Source organism: Trichomycterus rosablanca, chromosome 5 (genome assembly GCF_030014385.1).
Source record: "Trichomycterus rosablanca isolate fTriRos1 chromosome 5, fTriRos1.hap1, whole genome shotgun sequence".
NCBI lineage: Eukaryota > Metazoa > Chordata > Actinopteri > Siluriformes > Trichomycteridae > Trichomycterus > Trichomycterus rosablanca.
The window spans coordinates 45,875,354-45,894,008 of NC_085992.1; the positions used below are offsets into that span (position 1 = coordinate 45,875,354).

The window sequence follows — 18,655 nt, forward strand, 5'->3', positions numbered from 1 at the left end:
TACTGGAATAGATTTGGGTGAAAAATACCCAGAGGAAATGTAACCACAAGGAGAACATTCAAAAGCCCCCCAGTGGAGTTCCAACCACAATTAACCACAAATGAAGCTTCGTAAGATCACCAAACAAAGGTATCACAGGAGGTTTGGGAATCAACTCTACAGATTAGTACATTTTAACCCCCTTCTAATCTCTGCCAACTGTAAAACAAGTGTCCAGAACTTTATACATGAGCTAAACTTGCCGTACCTTTTAGGGTCGACCAGCTTGTAAAGTCTTCCGCTGTGTGACTGCATGGACAAGCTTTTGCTGGACGCCAGGATGTAGACCTCACCTAAAGGAAAGAAATAAGAAGGTGAAGATTAGGTTTCAAATCATCACCACCGGTCTGCACCATCGCACCTGACCTGCTCTGAGGAAGAACAGTAGTTACTGGTGTGGTACGCTTTTTGGACCTTTTTTATGGAAAGAGCTGGACATGGGGAGAACCAAATTTAATACAGACAAAACACAGGAAGCAAAGAAATACTAACTGAAAACAGAAATGACACTGTGCCTTGCTAGTGAAGTGTGAGGTGAAGCCCTAGACCTGCAAGAATGAAAAGTACCTATGTTTAACCTATGTAGAATGATAATTTGGTTAAAGAGCCACTAACATAAGAAAGGGGCAATCAAAATAAATAAAGTGACCAAAATAATAGGAACAAAGTAGCTAATAAAAGTCCTAAACATATCCGCAGCCTGCAACGGAGAACGTGGATAGAACAGGGATAGTGCAACTAAACTGGTTATCACAATATGACAGACTGCTTCGGCCGTCTGCAATAACTCAGTTCTCAAAAAAAAAAAAAAAAGGAAAGATAGGAAACCCTCAGACCCAGCCGGGAATACAGAAGTGATACCCCAATCTCACCAACTGTATGCGGATTTACAGACGGGTTCCGCTCTGGGGCATTTCGCTCTTCCAGGGCGGTTCAATTGTGAAGCCCAGTTGTTGCTTTTGTAAAGGCAGAAACTAAATCTGAACCTTAACACACAGCCAGGGAAAGTGTTACTCATTTGTACGGTAAACATGACCAATTACACATTTACAGGGTTGCCAGACTTCACACATGAAAAAATGAATTGTTGTTCAGTTACCTATTTAATTTTTTTATATTTTAAACCCAGGCATAATTTAACCTAAAGATTCAACATCCCTGCTCTCAATGTTTATTTATTTATTAATTTTCACTAAACACTTAATCCTTGTCAAGGTTGCAGAGAAACACTAGGAAAACATAAACCCAATTTAAATAGTAGTGGGACCTTTATAATTACAATCACACTGACCTGTCCACCTTGTCCCCTAAGCTCCTATGACCCTGCCAGATAGTAAGTTTACACAACGTGTGTAAGTGTCTTAACAACAAGTGGATGGTATAAAACATTGCCATGCTCACTCTAGGCATTGGGAATGAACAGTTTAAGTTTCCCCATCATAAATACTCAAGTGGGATGTTACACAGTCACATACTCTGCCTCCCTGGGAAGCAGGAACCACCTGGGGGTGTGATTTCCACCAGACCCTGCAACCCAACCCGTACATTTTGACTTGCAGGAACTTCGTCGGATTTGGCATATGGTCCAGATAAATAACCCTTCTATAGACTAGTGAAGCTGTTATCAATGACTGTGTGGTTCAGTTTGTGGTTTGGGTGAATGAGGCGACTGCCACTGGAAACCCCTGCCTGCTGACAAATCATTCTGACCTTTAAATCCCAGTCATATCATCCATCAGCAGCATGAAAGAGAGGAAGTAATCTGTCAGGAAGCTACAAAAGTTCCATGTCATACTGGAATGTGCCATACAGGAAAGGTATTTTGTAGTGGGAGGATTGACTGGTTTTCCAGCGTGACCCCCTGCTTTGGCGATTTCTGTTCTGTATCATTCGGGGGTCTTTTAAAATGAACCTTTTTGCCCCTTTAACATTCTTAGGTGAAATAACTCCTTCAAAAGTCATTCATTCATCTTTAGTGTTTGTTTTATGACTTTGACCAGGGTCATGGTGGGTCCGGAGCATAACCTGACAACCTGACCGCACGGCTAGGGAACCCACACAGATATGGGCCAGAAATGCCAAACTCTACATGTAGAGTAGCCAAATAAAGGGTTGAACCTGGGTCAGTGGAACTGTGCAGCAACAATAGACAGTTTATAAGCACTCAAATGCATTATATGTAATCATGGTCATAATAGGACTGGAGTACTGGGCACAAGTCAGAAAACATCCCAGGACAAAGCACCAGTCCATGACACACAGGGCAGCACATACCAGGAGGCAATATATAGTAGCCAATCCACTTACCAACATGTTCTGGATGCTTAGCTCACTGATGCTGGCAGAAAGCATGACAGTAACCAGGGACATGGATCAAACCCATATCAATTAAGCTGGGCAACAGTCTCCAGTACCATCTGTTTTAAGGGTTTCTAGTGTGACTGTGGCTTGACTCATTAATTTATTGTTACCAACTGCTTCATCCTGGTCCAGATCTTGATTGGCCAGTGTTAACACAGGCACAAGATGGATATACACCCTGGACAGGGCACCAGTCCTTTCCAGAGCAACACAATGGCATATTAACTCACCAATTCACAACCAGAAGCATATAATATAATAACCTGCTAATAAACACAGTCAGAGCCATGGAGATCATCACAGACTCCTATAAATCTAGAGTGGCTCATGTGCCTCTCCTTATAAACAGGATCGTCGGGTGCCCTCCGCCCTCCCTGGATGATACTGCCAGCTCGCGATGCCTTAGCCGATGCTCTTCCATCCTTAGCCGAGACCCCTCAGGTTGCTGAAAGCTCGTACCTCCAGATTTAGGAACAGTTTCTTCCCCTGGTCTATAAGGACCTTAAACAACCACCATCCACACGTTGTTTTGGAGCAATAACCACTTGTGGAATTGGGGTTAGTGTGGAATTTTCCAGTATTGTTTGTTGTGGCGCCCTGTCCAGGGTGTTACTGTGTGCCCTGCGCCCATTGAGAAGCTGGGATAGGCTCCAGCACCCCCCCCCCCCAACCCTAATAGGATAAGTGGTTAAGAAAGTGAGTGAGTGATTCTGAGAGGAAATCAAAGTACCTAAAATAAACCCACATGATCTGTAAAGTAGATTTTTAAAACCTTTTCTGCAAGAAAAGAAGTTCAATCCAGAAATAAAATCAAGTTTATTGATCCAATCAGCTGTAACGCTTATTTCTTTTTCTTTAAACCATGAACATTTCAAAGCCAGTCTGTGTTCAAGAAACAAAGTGACCTTCTACATGAGAGAACAGAGATTTCACTGACCTAGTTCATCCTCGCCAAACCCCAGGATGTGGCCTACCAAAGAGGAACCGCAGGAACTGCTACTTCCAAGACAGAGTGGCTTCTCCTGCCACGGCCGGTCCTCAGAGGGCCTCTGGAGTATTCTCAGGTTGCTGAAACACCAACACACCGAGAGTTTCACCATCATGTCACTGAGATCACATTTTACCTTTTCTCTTAGTGTGTGTGTGTGTGTGGGGGGGGGGATGTATTGTAAACACTTTTACACCCTTAACAGTTCAGATACTGAAAACGGGTTGTTTTTGGCTGACATAACACACATTATTTAGCATTGTTTTACAGGAATGGAACACGGACAGTGAAGAAAGATTGTAAACACCACAAGATTGTGAACAAATGACATTGCAACAAATTTAATGTTTATTAAATGTAATCCCATCCTTCTCAGTGGAATGGGCTTAAATGTTTACACCGATCAGCCATAACATTAAAACCACCTCCTTGTTTCTACACTCACTGTCCATGTTATCAGCTCCACTTACCATATAGGAGCACTTTGTAGTTCTACAATTACTGACTGTAGTCCATCTGTTTCTCTGCATGCTTTGTTAGCCCCCTTTCATGCTGTTCTTTAATGGTCAGGACTCTCACAGGTCCACTACAGAGTAGGTATTATTTGGGTGGTAGATCATTCTCAGCACTGCAGTGACAATGACATGGTGGTGGTGTGTTAGTGTGTGTTGTGCTGGTATGAGTGGATCAGACACAGCAGCACTGCTGGAGTGAGAATAGTCCACCAACCAAAAAAAATTATGCTGCTTCAAATGTATTCAAGTACAACATCTTGTTGTAACACAAATTAAACTAGCATAAACTTAGCATTTAGCATTAGCATCAATGAACTTACCCATTTTTGTCACCAAATACATAACTTCCATAAAGTCTTCTTGACTGACAGCCCCTGTAGAAGAACCCACCAAGTGGGACTGCACCATCAGTGGATTCCAGGTCATAAATAGACAGCTCGTTCTCTGTGGAAAAACAATCACACCAATAGTCGTCAAATATTACTCAGGAAAAGTAAAAAATACATTGTTTTCCCTCTTTTTCTCCGATTCCCCCCCCCCCCCCCCCCCAATTTTCTCCCCTAATCCAGTTGTATCGAATTACCCTGATTGCGTTACGCTTCACCTCTACCGATACAACCCTCCACTGCTTACTGAGGAGCTTCACAACTGACACATTCCCAACTGCCTCTTTTCATCTGCATGAGGCGAGTTCATATGTGTATTAGCCTTGTGCACGGAGAGTCACACCCTGATCAGCATTATTCCCCAACTCTGCGCAGGCACCATCAATCAGCCAGCAGAGGTTGTAATTGCACCATTTATGAGGAACCCTGGTCCAGCTCATCCCACCCTGAATCGTTGTTCATGTGGCCGCCCAGTCCAGCCGGATGGCAGAGCTGAGATTCGATAAGATGTACTCGAAATCCCAGCTCTGGTGTGCTAACACAATTTAAAAAAAAATGCATTTTCTCCCCATTTTAATCCCGATTTAGAGCACTCAGTTTTGTCCTCCACTGCTGAGAGATACCAGATTGCATCCAAGGAGAGCACGTCGCTGTACACGTCTCCTCCGACACGTGTACAGCCTTCCTCTTCTCGCCCTTGCATTCTGCACAGGCGTCTCTTCCGCCAATCAGGGTCCTTACACAGCGTATGAAGACCCACCCACCCACACATAGTCCTGCCCCCACCCTGCAGATACGGTGGCCAATTAGTATCTGCTGCAGGCACTGCCAATTATAACCGCCAGATGGCGCCCAGCCGACCGGTGGCAACACCGAGTTTCGAACTGAGGAGTTCAGAAACTCAGTGCTGGTCTGCTAGTGGAATATCCTGCTGCGCCACCTGGGCGACGTACTAGCATATTTTACCGCTGCGCCACCTGAGTGGCAAAAAATGAATTTTTAGGTTGGTCGTCTATCCATATGTCTGTCCAATCTTTATTTTATAAAAACTTTAAGATTGCAGTTTTTTTAGAAACATAGGCTCCTATAGGACCGTATACATAGAGTCTACTTTCTTTATGACCCCACATTATACCAAAATGTATTCGTCCTGCATCTAGACTTCACACCCCTGCCAAACCCATTAATAACACGTATATAAAGTAAATTATGTAAAATAAATGATATACAGCCAACTTGGTGGAAAAAGTTAAGAAAGGCAGATTCCTGTTCAAGCATAACTGTGCCTCTGTCCACAATACAAGGTGAAAAACATTCACACATAGGGATTTAGCTAATTCTACAATCCAAAATGACTTACAATTGTGAGCAAATCCAAATAATTGAGGTTTGAGAGCCTTGATCAAGGGCCCAGCAGTGACAAATTGGCTGTGACAACCATCTGGTTCCTAGTCCAGAACCTTAACTGTCATCACAAGACATGTTGACAAGTTTGGTGTGAAAGACGTCCAGAGGCCTGTACTGAGCCCGGACCTTAACACTACTGGTATGAATTGGTGCATCAGTTTCAAGCCAGTCGTTCTTGTCCAACATCAGTTTCTGACCTCACAAATGCTTTGTTTGAGTGAACTGGCACATTTCACATTGGACAAACTTCAAAATCTTGTGGCTTCCCAACAGTGGAAGCTATTATAAAGAAGGAGTTAACACCATATTAATGCTTCTGCTTTCAGAATGTGATGTAATAGTCAGGTGCTCAAAAATATATCAGTTTAACATCACGCTGTCAGGGTGCCATTAGCACGTTTTTAAGGCAGCGTCATTAGAATCGCAGTTCTGGGGTCATTAAAAACAACATAAACTTGATTTAAGAGAGACCTAACTGTTCACAAAAGTGCCTCATTAACGTTGAGCCTGTGTGAGAGAGTTTGTGTTGTGTGTGTTAGCGCCACTGTCTATGGCAACACTGGTTATGGCAGCTTTGGTAACAGCCAGAATTATAGCATTAGAGTCAGCGTGCCGTAAAACTATATAGCTCTGTTTAATGAACTAACTCGTTCGGCATGCTGTTGCTTAATGGTGTAAATAGAGCTGTAATTTGGCCCACTCAGCAGGGGCATGTAAAAATAAGGTGGTGCGCTGTATGGCAAGTTACGGTCCAAGCCAGCTAGTTTCTAGTTCTGAAAGAAACAGCATTCTTGAGTTCTTCTGGTATTGATTAGACTCTCGTACATACGGGCTGTTACAGGAACTAGGCCAAAGTATTGTCTACATAAAGATTGGATCTGACAGTAATAAATCTTATTCATGGACACAAATTTGCATTCCCCGACAACATTGTGACAGCAGGAATGCTTATAAAATAGTTTTAAAGTATTTATATGCTGATTTTCTTTTGCAAATACAAAGTGGCCCAAGAACTGTATACACTCTTGTAAGTACTTACTGGTTAAGAACAGATTGCCTGTCTGTACGACACTTCAACATGCATCTGCATACGAGCTTTTACAGTTTGGATTTTAAATGAGGTCATAGATAACCACTATTGAAGTGTGTCTACCAGACATGCAGACTCGAGTCTGAGTCGCACGTAAGTCGCACACACAGCAACTTCAGACTCGACTCGGACTCCTTTCAAATGACTCGGACTCGACTCATGACTCGCAAAAAATTACTCTTAAACAACTAGAGTCGCTAGGGTCAGCATGTGTTAACATTAGTAACGTCTGACCAGTTCACTTCATTTGAACATTTTCATTACCTTTGGATTGGAATCTCACTTAAAATGGTGGAACACCCTATGTAGAGCACTTCACAGGAACAACTGGGGTGAATGGAACGCTCCTACAGAATTGGCGCTAATTGTTAAAAGACCGTTTTCTGAACCAATCAGACCTTCTGATTTTAATTTTTAGTAAGAAATGCTGTTATTTGCATTTATTCAGTTTGCGTCACACAGATGATGTGTCAATGAAAAGCGTGATTGGCTTTCTAACGAGTTTGTGTTTTACTTCACAACCGGGAAAAGTTTGGAGGTTTTTAATTATAAGCACATTTACAAAATAACAGATTATATTCCTAATGGGACACACGGTTATACATTTAATAGCATCTGGAAGAACATAAGCTAAGGTAAGCAGTGGTTATGATTTTTTTTGCTGTGTTTTGGATTTTGGCCGCTGTGCTGTGATTTATCGTGAGCTTTTGTTTTGCAATGAAAACAAAACGTATCAGTTTAAGTTTTTAACTGGAAACTTCTTGTTATGGAAATTACATTCATTTGCACAATGACAGGAAAGTAAAGACACTAAGTAAAACTGCAAAATACAGTCGCTAATCTGTTGTTTTTGGCCTGAACTTTAAATATTATGTTTGTTTCTATACTACATTTCCAATATATGTTTTGTGTATATTATATTTACTCGTGACTTGACTCGGACTCTAGCCTAAAGACTCGTGACTTGACTCGGACTCTAGCCTAAAGACTCGTGACTTGACTCGGACTCGTATTTTGTGACTTGTGAACATCTCTGGTGTCTACATTGTTTGGGCCCCTCTGTATATGTACAGTTGTTGTTAATCAACCTAATATCCGATGCTTATACTTTCCCCAAAATGGTAATGGATTTAACTTAATTTAGATAGTATGTACTAAATCCACACCACTTAACCCACACTGGCCAGCACATGCCTCCACTTATATGTGTAAAGCCACTAGATGCTTCCTTACACTGGCTGCCGGATTCCAACATACAGCCTTAACACATAAGGAAAAAACACTTTGCTTTCTTTATTTCTCCACTACTCTTGCCATTGTCTCAGCCAGACACCCTGAGTGTCTGAGCATAAACAGGCCTGTGATACAGATCAAATCAGGTTTCTGCAGGGCCTCTATAAGGACTAGAGATAATGGTTAGATAACCTTCCAATTTTCCACTATTGAGGACCATTTTGGGAAGAGAAACCAATATAAATGTTGTCCCATTATAGATATTGCATTGGGTTTCTCGTCTCTGTTAACTTTTATTCCAAGACCATTTCTGTTCTCCAGGGTATTTCTGTGTGGCGACACAGGGACACAGTTGGTACTCTGGGTGATGGACAGCAACACTGACCTTCTGTCACTGTGAAAGGTTTCCCTGGTGTCTGTATGGTATTAATCCAGATAGTCTGGTTTCATTTGACCTCACAAAACATGCCAGGTGTAGACTGGCTATTCTAAATCGCCCCTATGTATAAGTGACTGAGTGTGTGTTGTTTTATGATGGACTGGTGCCTTGTCTAGGATGTTGTACCAACAGCAACTCTTTCCAGGGAAAGGTGCCACAAGCCTGGTCAGGTGCTATACAGACACAAGTGTTCATGTGTTAGGGAAGACTGGAGGGGTAAGGTGCTAGCACGAGCAGCAGTGTAATACGAGCATACAGTGGAGGTCACAACTGTAATGGAGAACTGGATACAATATCTGTTTTGATTAAAAATTGAACGTACCATAGTCCTTCCCTTTGCTGATCTGCAGGATCCTTCCAGTCATCGTGTTTCTTCCTGTAGTGTCAGTACACAGGATCAGAAGGCTTCCGTTGGTGTCCATGCGAAGCTTGTCCACTGCACACCTACAACATCACATGTCATTAGTAGACAGGAGTTTAAAAGACGTTGAGTTTCAAGGTATTTTTTCCTATTAGGATGTATGGAAAACCTGTTAATGTGTTCCATGGTCCCGTGGAACTGCATATATTTTAGGCTTATGTAAAATAATGGGGTTGTTTTTGACACTTATACACTGAAAATACAAATATAATATAAAAAAATACAATAAATTCAACAAAACAAGCCCAACGCAGCAAAAGTGCAGGAAAAGTTAGGGAAGCGCAGCAGCAAACTAAGCAGCACCGACACACTCCTTGGGAAACAAAGGTACAGCTGGCACAAAAGTGCTTTTGCTGCTTCTAATGTGAATGCACCGTAACACCCCTTTATTTACAATGCATGCACATCGAGTCTAAAGGAAGTGGAGAGTTTAGAGGACTTCGAGTTACAAGGTATGACTGTACTTGAGTCCACAGATAGATTTTGAACAGTTTATTTAACAGACACCAGTGCATTCATTTTTGCAAACCAAGCCAATTCACCTTCTGCATGTTTTTGGCAGATCAACAGAAACCTGAGCACCCACAGTACAAAATATGCAAAACTCAAATCTAGAAAAGTAAGATTTGAACCCAGGTTCCCAGGATTTATGTTGCTGTGATGCACCCATGAAACCTGTTGCACCAGGTGAAGTGTTTTATTTGTTGCCAGCTTTGGTCAATTGTCCAGCAAAGCTTACAGATTTATGTCCAAAGGTCTATTTTTTTCAGATTAAAAAAGTGCTTGAGTGTGTTGGACCATCATAGGTTGATCCAGGTTTCTCCCACTTAGAAATGTACATTTACATTTTCTTCATTTAGCAGACGCCTTTATCCAAAGCGACTTACATTACAGTATACAGTCTAAGCAATTGAGGGTTAAGGGCCTTGCTCAAGGGCCCAACAGCAGCAACCTGGCAGTGGTGGGGCTTGAACCAGCAACCTTCTGATTAACTTTTCCCAGTACCTTATCCACTAGGCTACGGCTACGGGAAGAAATCCCATTTCTAAGACCAGGTGTATTTAAAAGAGTTAACTTTAGTGTTTTGGAGGACTAAATGTGCTGACCTGTAGTAAGAAACTAAGATTCTTGTTCTATGCTCTAAAGTTTTGAAACCATTCTCATGCCGCCACTCACCTTCCAGGATCATGCAGCCCATGGGCAAAGATTTCTGGAGGCTGGTTGGTACTGTTAAAGTAGGGGTTGTCCCGGGGTATGGCGTAAGGCATGGCGCACTGGTCCGTATCGACATCCACCCTCAGAACTGATCCGGTGAAGTCACTGCAATGGCAAATCACTTTTAGCAGTCTTATAAAATCAGAACTGCCTGCTCACTGCACTTCACACAAATCCTACTGGATTACCTGATAATCGTAGATCCCGACTGGTCATATAAATCATTAGTCAGTAATAAAGTTCTTCTACAAACATGCATTAGAAATAATGGGTTTCAGAATCTGCAGTAAACACAGAGAGTCCCAACCACCAGGCCAAATACTGGAACAGGGTTGACGGTTGTTTGACTCTGAGCTGCAACTATTTGGCATTGAAACCAATAGTCTTCCCACGTAAATGCAAATAAATCTGTGGGGTAAAACTATTTGTCCATAAAAACACACTCTGTGGTGCTACACCTATGCCCAGATCGTTTTTATGCACATATTGGTTTGTGGTGTTAAAATGGTTGGCATCCCCATGTTCAAGAGCCCTACCTTTGCAGATCTGTATTTTTAACACCATCACATGTACATAGATGCATTAACTTTACCAAATCAGCTGTCTGTATTTGTAACAAGACTAATGGAAGATGTATGATTGGGTGCATTGGGAAAAGCTAAAATAAATAAAAAAGTGCTAGTGTGCTAAAGTGCTTGAGAAAATCACCTAAGACCGTCCATTTCTTCCATATCATCCAGCGTGATCATGCCATCACCCAGAAAGATGTGCAGAAGCCCATCTGGCCCGAACAGTAGCTGCCCACCAAGGTGCTTCCTGTGCAGCTCTGCAACCTCCATCAGAACTCGGATGGTCCTGGTGTCCACTTGGTTGGGGTTTTTCCTTTAGTACACAATGAACGAAGCTTGTTAATGGTTTGCAATTAAAGACAAAGGTTTAGTTACACTTCAAGGAAGCTCATTTGTCTTTATTACATTTCTTGTGAAAATATACTGGATCAAATGATACATATAGCAAGAAAAATAAATAATTTGTTAGTGTACAAAAATTGATAGCTTTGTGCTATCAATCAAAATGCTGTGGATTCAAATTTTGACTCTGCCAATCAGTCTGCCAAACTGTTAGACCCTTGGGGAGGTCTCTAACCCTCTTTGCTCCAAGGGTGCTGTACAATGGCTGACCATGTCCTCTGACTCCAGCTTCCAAACAAACTGGGATGTGCAGAATAATAACTCTATATTAATAGCACTGTATTTTTTATGTATGTGTGACATATAAGGGCATTCTATTCTTCAGTCATTATAATTGACTGTAACTGATAGCTCTGTGGCCATCAGACTAAATCTACTGTGGTCTCCAGCCAAGGGCAAGAAAAGAACCCAAACTGTCACCTTATGCTGAGAAGAAATGCTTCTTCAAAATGACAAGCTTAGGTTTTGATTGTTTGTTGCCAGTCACGTTAAAAACAAAGCAGTGGGGGCGCCTTTTGTGCACAGCAGTTTTGTAAGTCCATCTTGATGTGTAAAGCTTGCTTTACAGTGGACACCTAGACCTTGTTTCTGGATTGCCTCTGATTTTCCAGGCAATTTTTTCAGTATAAATTGACAGTGTTAGTTTTTTCTCCTGACTTTGAGAGAGACTACTGTTTATGTATTTTGAATTGGGTACCTATATATGTATATGGACACTGAGAAATTATCAGCTATAATCAATCATAAGGAATAGGACAAGTTTATCACAAGTTAAATGATAAAGACATATGTATAAAAGAACATTAACATGTAAAAGCTGTGGCTTTTTTGGATGAAGCAGTTTGCCATGGCATGTACATATATCATACTTCCAACTTTAACTGTATCTGTGTGAAATATTCTGATGTACCAAAAAAACCCTCAAGTTTATCCAAATATCAAAGCTACATATGGTACATCATGTTTGGGGTACATAAACATTTTAAGCAGAACAATGAATGACATTATAGCTACTGTTAAATATTCAGCTTGTAATTACAAGCCTATTAAAATACCCTCAAAAATACTTAGCATCCCACCCATGTGTAACTGGCATGTTTGCCACTTGACAAGTGAAGCCCTAAATCCAACATACTGCTTTAATTAAGTCATAAAATGCAATAATGAAATAAATGTAATTCTAGCTGTTGTGAATGCTGGCGCGAGGCACAGCAACATCCCAGGCATTGTCAGTAAAACTATATAATTACCTACTGCCATTATATATTTCTGTAAAACCATCCATCAGTGTCAAAAGAAATTTTACAAGAAGCTTAGCAGCCAAAAATGTGGTTTTTAAACCACACATCCCCTGGAACATGTAATAACATCATTAAACCTATTTTATTTTGCTCCCAAGCCCAGAATGGTCAGTTTTTGATGTCAGTGAGGTGTAACGCTAACACAGTTACCTGGACACTGTATACTCAACCACACGGAGAATGTGGTCGTGAGGCCCGATGGCCCAGCGCTCCTGGTTGGTCGTGTAGGAGACGTAGAGCTTGCCGTTTTTCTTATAATTGGGGTGGAATGCCAGGCTTAGCAAGCCCCTTTCATCTCCTCCCTGCAAGTCAGATGGGGAGCACAAAGAATCCAGAAGTTAATTATGTTCTCCTTTTTAAAAGCCAGCGTAGGGCCAGGCCTAAAGCCAGCCCCCCCGTGTCCCTTTCTGTCCCTCGCTTTCTTACTCTCCTTTTCTAGCTCGCTCCCTCCATATGGGAGCCAGTTACCCCCATGCCCTCCTGCTCCGGCTCTCTTTCTTCCTCAGCCCCCGGTCCCCCTCCTCGACTACTGCATTACAAACAATTATAAAACATTTGACTCCCCGCAACCCCCTCCTTTTCGGTCCTCCTTTTAGTTGTGTGGCTCATTTTTAGGGCGAGGCCCCCTTTCGTAATGCCCGGGCCCTCCCTGCAGCCTTGGCCACACCAGTGATTTGTGTGTGTAATCTTTGGGGGGATACCCGCGAATGCAACGCCGAGTGGATGAAAGAATTTATTAGCTCACTGGCAGTTCATAGAGAGCACAAAAAGCCCAGGAGTCCTTTAGGCCAAGCCGTGGGCCTCCACCTCCCTTCCACCGACCGACCCCCACCCTTGTTACCCTCTCGCTCTCCAGTTTTTAATCTGTGCAAAATCTGAGAGGGAAGAGGGGGAAAAGGAATGGAATTAAGGGAAAAAATAAACAAGGTGCAAACGGCTAACTCCCACTGTCTTGGCAACATGTTTAGAAAAGCATTAAAATTGCTTGTGTAATAGGTAAACCCTTGTCTCACCCCAGAGGCGGCTCTGTCAGTTGTCACGACTCCGGTGGTCCGGTCATCATAGTTAACTGTAATAAGCAGCTGTATCATTTCAGACACTGGGCAAAGCTATCAGGTTAGGATGTCTTCTTACTTTTTGTTACAAAAATAAAAGGAAGGAACAGAACACCACGCTCATGCGTTCAGAATGTCTGAATGACAGCATTTCGAAACCCCCCGGCTTGTTTTGATCAGGGATCGCTGAGATGCGGTGCACTGGGATCGGACGTAACACAGGCGGAGTGTTTGCGCCCCACACTAAGCCAATGTAGCGTGTCCAATAAACAAATACAGCATGCCGTCATGTCAATTTTGCAGCATTCCTTTTCGATCTTTCACAGGAATAAAGCAAAGAGAGAGGTCTTCTGTGAACCGCCTGAGTTAACAGTGTGGTTCAGCTCAGCGAGCCAGCCAAGACACACAGATCATAAATTGGTCAGAGAAGCTCTGTTAGGCTGTCCTGAACTAATCCAAGTTGGACGGGCCAGTGGCACAAATGCAGGCGCGAGTCCACACCATTTCTGGAATGCTCCGGAGAGGAGGGTAAAAGATCTTCAGTAATCACACTCAGGAGTCCTTTCAATCCGACCGCAAGTGCAAGCTGACAGATAAATAATGACATATAGGCATTATAAGCTCGAGCAGACTTGTGAGCTGACTGTGGTTTCTATTAAGCCGCTTTTCCCAAGTTACAGAAGAAGATTGCATGAACGCACGTGTTTCCTGATACTTCTTCCAAACACTTGACCTATATGTTTGACTCCCAATTCAGTGACCTGAATGAAAACTAACAAATGCAGGGTCAAGACAGGAATTCCAACCAGTCGTATGATCTTTATCCAGGGACCACCATGAAATAATATTAAATCAATTATAAAAGGGGTGGGTAGTTCCCAAAAACAATTATTCAAATGATTTTATCCTGATTAGGACCGTAATCTTGGTCCTAAGCTTGTCCTAAAAAAACTAAGCACAAATTTGGAATACAACCTGAATAGAGAGCCAGTCCAGTGCTGTAAATTAATTATAATTTTAATATATGTTTAGTTGCACCAGCAAGTATAGCAGGTCAACAACAAGAAGAACTCAAGGATAACTCACTGTCTCATAGTGTTTTACTATTGTTCTTAGACTTTTGTACATATCAGTTTTAGTTGTATCTCTTTTTTTAATGCATTTTCTCCCCTTTTCTCCCAATTTTTAACACATCAAATTTTTACCCAATTGCGTTATGCTTCCTCTCTACTGGTGCTGACCTCATTCATATGCGAATCAACTCTGTGCACGGAGAGCCACACCCTGATCACATTATCCCTCTACTCTGTGCAGACGCCATCAATCAGCCAGCAGAGGTCGTAACAGCCAAATGTTGTTCATACAGCTGCCCAGCCCAGCTGATGGGCAAAATCTCAGCTCTGGAGTGCTAGTGTATTTTACGACTGCACCAACTGAGAGGCTGTGTTAGTTGTATCTCTGTTGTGGTGTGGCCAGTTGCTGCAGAGATTGGGCAACAATTTTAGACAAGTGTTACTTAGAAAAAGTGACTTTGTCCAATGTTTTTGCTCTCTGTCCTCTGAAGTACTAATCAAACCATCTGAATGCTTTACATTTACACTTTTGGCATTTAGCAGACGCTTTTATCCAAAGTGACTTACAGTGCTTCCATAGTAAATATTTATAGGTTTAACAGTGGTCCAACAGTGGCAGCTTGGCAGTGGTGGGGTTTGAACCAGTGACCTTTCAATTACTAGTCCAGTACCTTAACTGTTAGCCTACAACTGCCTTTAGATTTAGAAGCCTGTTAAAGGTTCAGTAGATTTCAGTCTGGTTAAAAACAAATGTGGCACACACTAGCACACCAGTGCTAAGATCTCGATCTTCAAAGTTTAAATCTTAATCTTGCTATTGGCTCTGGCTGGGTGCCCACATGCAGACATGTTTGGCTAATGTCGGCCAGGTGGGCGGGCTGAAGAGATGCCTCGTTGCTGCTGCAACTGCGGCCTCTGCTGGTTGGACTAAGGTGCCTGCACAGAGCTGGTAAATAATGAAGATCAGAGCGTGACTCTCTGTGTTGCTTAAGATACTGGACTAGTAATCGAAAGATTCAAGCCTCACTAATGCCAGGTTGCCACTGTTGTGCCCTTGAGCAAAGCCCTTAACCCTCAATTGCTTATACAGTAAACCTTCACAGTACTGTAAGTTGCTTTGGATAAAAGCATCTGCTAAACGCAGAAAATTAAGCAGTTAAAGAATTGGTTGGCACTACACACGTATCAGAGGGGGCGTATGCTAGGGTAGGGATCTGCAGCAGAAGAGGAAGATATAAGTCGGGTAAAAAAATGAAAAAATGCATATACATATATATATATATATATATATGTGTAGGTTAAAATGAGGTAATATATGCTAACCTGCATAGTACTAGTACTCAATGATTAAAGCTCCCTCTGTGCTCAGTGTTATGTAGAAAGGAAGCCCCCAAGGTATTCGACTCAAACCTAAGTGGCTTGCAAATACTTGATTAGTGTCTAGGCTTTAGATGAGGATGCTTGTGCCAGGGTTGCAATTAAGCAAATCTGTTTTTTGGACTTGAGCCTGCCATCTATTTGCCCGCTCTGGTATTCCTGCACTTTTTTAATGATAATTGGATTGAAGACCTGGCTTCGTTAGGTTCGACTGTTAATTTTGATCCAGCAAAGTGGATTGAATGTGATACCTGTTTCCTGTTGCCTAGTGTAAACCCTACAGTGTACGTACTCCACTTTAAACCAATGTAGTTACTGAAACATTAGCTTGTATTGTATTTAGCTTAGCCCTTGTAGCATTGTTACTTTAGCACTGAGGCATGTAGTTTTTACAGCTTTGTTTTTACAATCCTACAAAAAACAATGCACACCTACGTGAGGAGCTATCAAAAGAAGAGTAACCCTTACAAAATACACACACCCATCCACCTGTTATTGTAGATGAGTGAAGTTAGATCTGGAGTAACAGTGGAGACTTAAAACAGGCAACACACTGTGATAATTTTTTTAAAGAAGACACACATTTACACATTAAGCATTTAGCAGACACCTTTATCCAAAAACACTGTATACATTGCAGTGATAGCTCAGTGGTTAAGGTACTGGACTTGTAATCTAAATGTTGCCGGTTCAAGCCCCACCACCGCCAAGTTGCCACTGTTGGGCCCCTGAGCAAGGCCCTTAACCCTCAATTACTCAAAAATTTTGTTCAGTCATAACTGTAAGTCGCTTTGGATAAAAGCGTCTGCCAAATGCTGAAAATGTAAATGTACATTGCAAGCAATTGAGGGTTAATGGCCTTGCTCAGGGCCCAACAGTGGCATGTTGGCAGATGCGGGGCTTGAACCAGCAACCTTCCGATTACTAGTCCAGTACCTTAACCACTAGGCTACAACTGCCCAAAAAGGCTGTATACTTATCCAAAAACACTGTATACACTAAAAGCAATTGAGGGCTAAGGGCCTTGCTCAATGGGCCAACAGTGGCATGCAGGCAGATGTAGGACTTGAACCAGTAACCTTCCGATTCTTAACCTCTGAGCTACCCCTGCCTCATTAGACAACACCATTGGGAACGTCTACAAACCCTGATATTGTATTCTGTGTTTTCCCCAAAAGGGTCCAAACTATCTCCCAAAGCCAAGCCCAGTGCTGGGAGAAGTTAAGTGAGATGACAGCAGTGGTTGTTTCCTGAAGTGATCTGTTAAAAACGGAGGGTGAAAGGGAGGCCATTTGTCAAAGCCGGGGTACTTATGTGAGACAGGTCTGAGAGCCCTCCTGCTCATCTGAGTGAAAAAGTCCAACAGCTGTGTGTGTAGTGTGACAGAGAGTCTGACACGCCATGAACTATTTGCCTCGGCAAGAAATACTTTATTGCAGCTGGCTGCCCTCACGCTGGCAATGGATTCGCGCTCACGTTGCGTACAGATGTCTTCATCTCCACCATCCCCGAGCAGACACAACAGCGCAGCGGTCCCGTGCCTTTCCTGCTAACAATTCAATGTGCAACGAATCAAGGCTAAACTCTTAATCACCTTCTCCCTCGCACAAATATTTTAAAAGATCAACACATGCTTTATGTGTCATTATGAGGGCTGGAGTTCATTTTTGGCATCTGGAAGAGGTTGACTTAATGCAAACCCAAAACACGGTAATTGGTGAAGCACCAGCGCTTGCTCTGGCACACCCAGGCGACGTTAGCAGCTGGTTAACCTGGTAAACACCGCACAGCTGGGATGATGTGCGGTATTAAACCAAGCAAGATAATTATCCAGCGATGTACAGCTGAACCATACGTCCTTAAACTGAGCAACTGTGAACGATTCAGACCAGCTGATGCACTTTAGGTTTAATTGTCTTAATAAATTTGCAGAACAAAACTGCTGCTCTGAAAATACAGAGCTCAAGATAAATATGTGTCTGTTTAACTTCAAATTAACAACTATGTGAGCTATGCGAGCGATCTAAAAACAAGGACTAATGATGACAAAGGGAAGCATGTGTCTGTCCTTGGGGCAGGCAGGGACAGCAGATAAAATTTAATCCCAGAACACCCACTGCGCTTGGAGGACCTCCGTCCAGCGGACACCGCATTGTTTCTGAGTGGTTAGCGTAATTGGCAGCAGAGAGATTGAAGATTTCAGGAAACACAGAACATTAGAATCAAAGCTGTGATAAGGTACTATCTTCTTTTCATTAGGAACCGGCGGGGGGTCTAGCTCGGACACATCGGGAGCAACGTCCTGTTGATGCTTCGCGTAAACACAGTCCACTCTCTCTTGTGCGACTCTCTCTGATAACATCCAGATCCTACAGAATAGGACTCCTGGGCTTCAGGGCTTCCCTAATTTTGTCATAATTAATGCTTTATCCACAAACGATTATGTTTAATTACGATAACACACATTTCCCCAGCGGAGCGTTCACATGTCCGAATCACGGAACTTCGTAATCGCCATCCTCGGGGATGAAAACGTGGCATGCGACACATGTAAACTTCCTGTGAAAAATAGAGCCTGCTTCCTCTGTCCAGGGACAGTTTTGCGAATGGCATTAAACACATGACGCTGTATTTGTGGACCAAACTGACAAACATCCGTAGTGGCACACGGCATGGCTGCCGCTGATGTATGGGAGGATATCCTGTAATCACGCAGCTACATTTCAAACTATTCTTTTATTTTTTTATCAGAAACCAAACACCAAAGACCTGAAGATCCCTCTG

At 42.5% G+C, this 18,655-nt stretch overlaps 1 protein-coding gene across 1 annotated transcript in view; it reads right to left on the minus strand.

Annotated features, from left to right (window-relative positions):
* hhip (hedgehog interacting protein) overlaps positions 1–18,655 on the minus strand; it is a 72,533-nt gene that overhangs the window by 15,389 nt on the left and 38,489 nt on the right. The window contains exons 5-11 of the mRNA XM_062995280.1: positions 12,517–12,668; positions 10,803–10,976; positions 10,056–10,199; positions 8,781–8,902; positions 4,224–4,347; positions 3,338–3,468; positions 248–332 (exon numbers count right to left, since the gene is read on the minus strand). Coding sequence (XP_062851350.1) covers positions 248–332; positions 3,338–3,468; positions 4,224–4,347; positions 8,781–8,902; positions 10,056–10,199; positions 10,803–10,976; positions 12,517–12,668 — 932 coding nt within the window. The remainder of the gene's footprint in view (positions 1–247; positions 333–3,337; positions 3,469–4,223; positions 4,348–8,780; positions 8,903–10,055; positions 10,200–10,802; positions 10,977–12,516; positions 12,669–18,655) is intronic.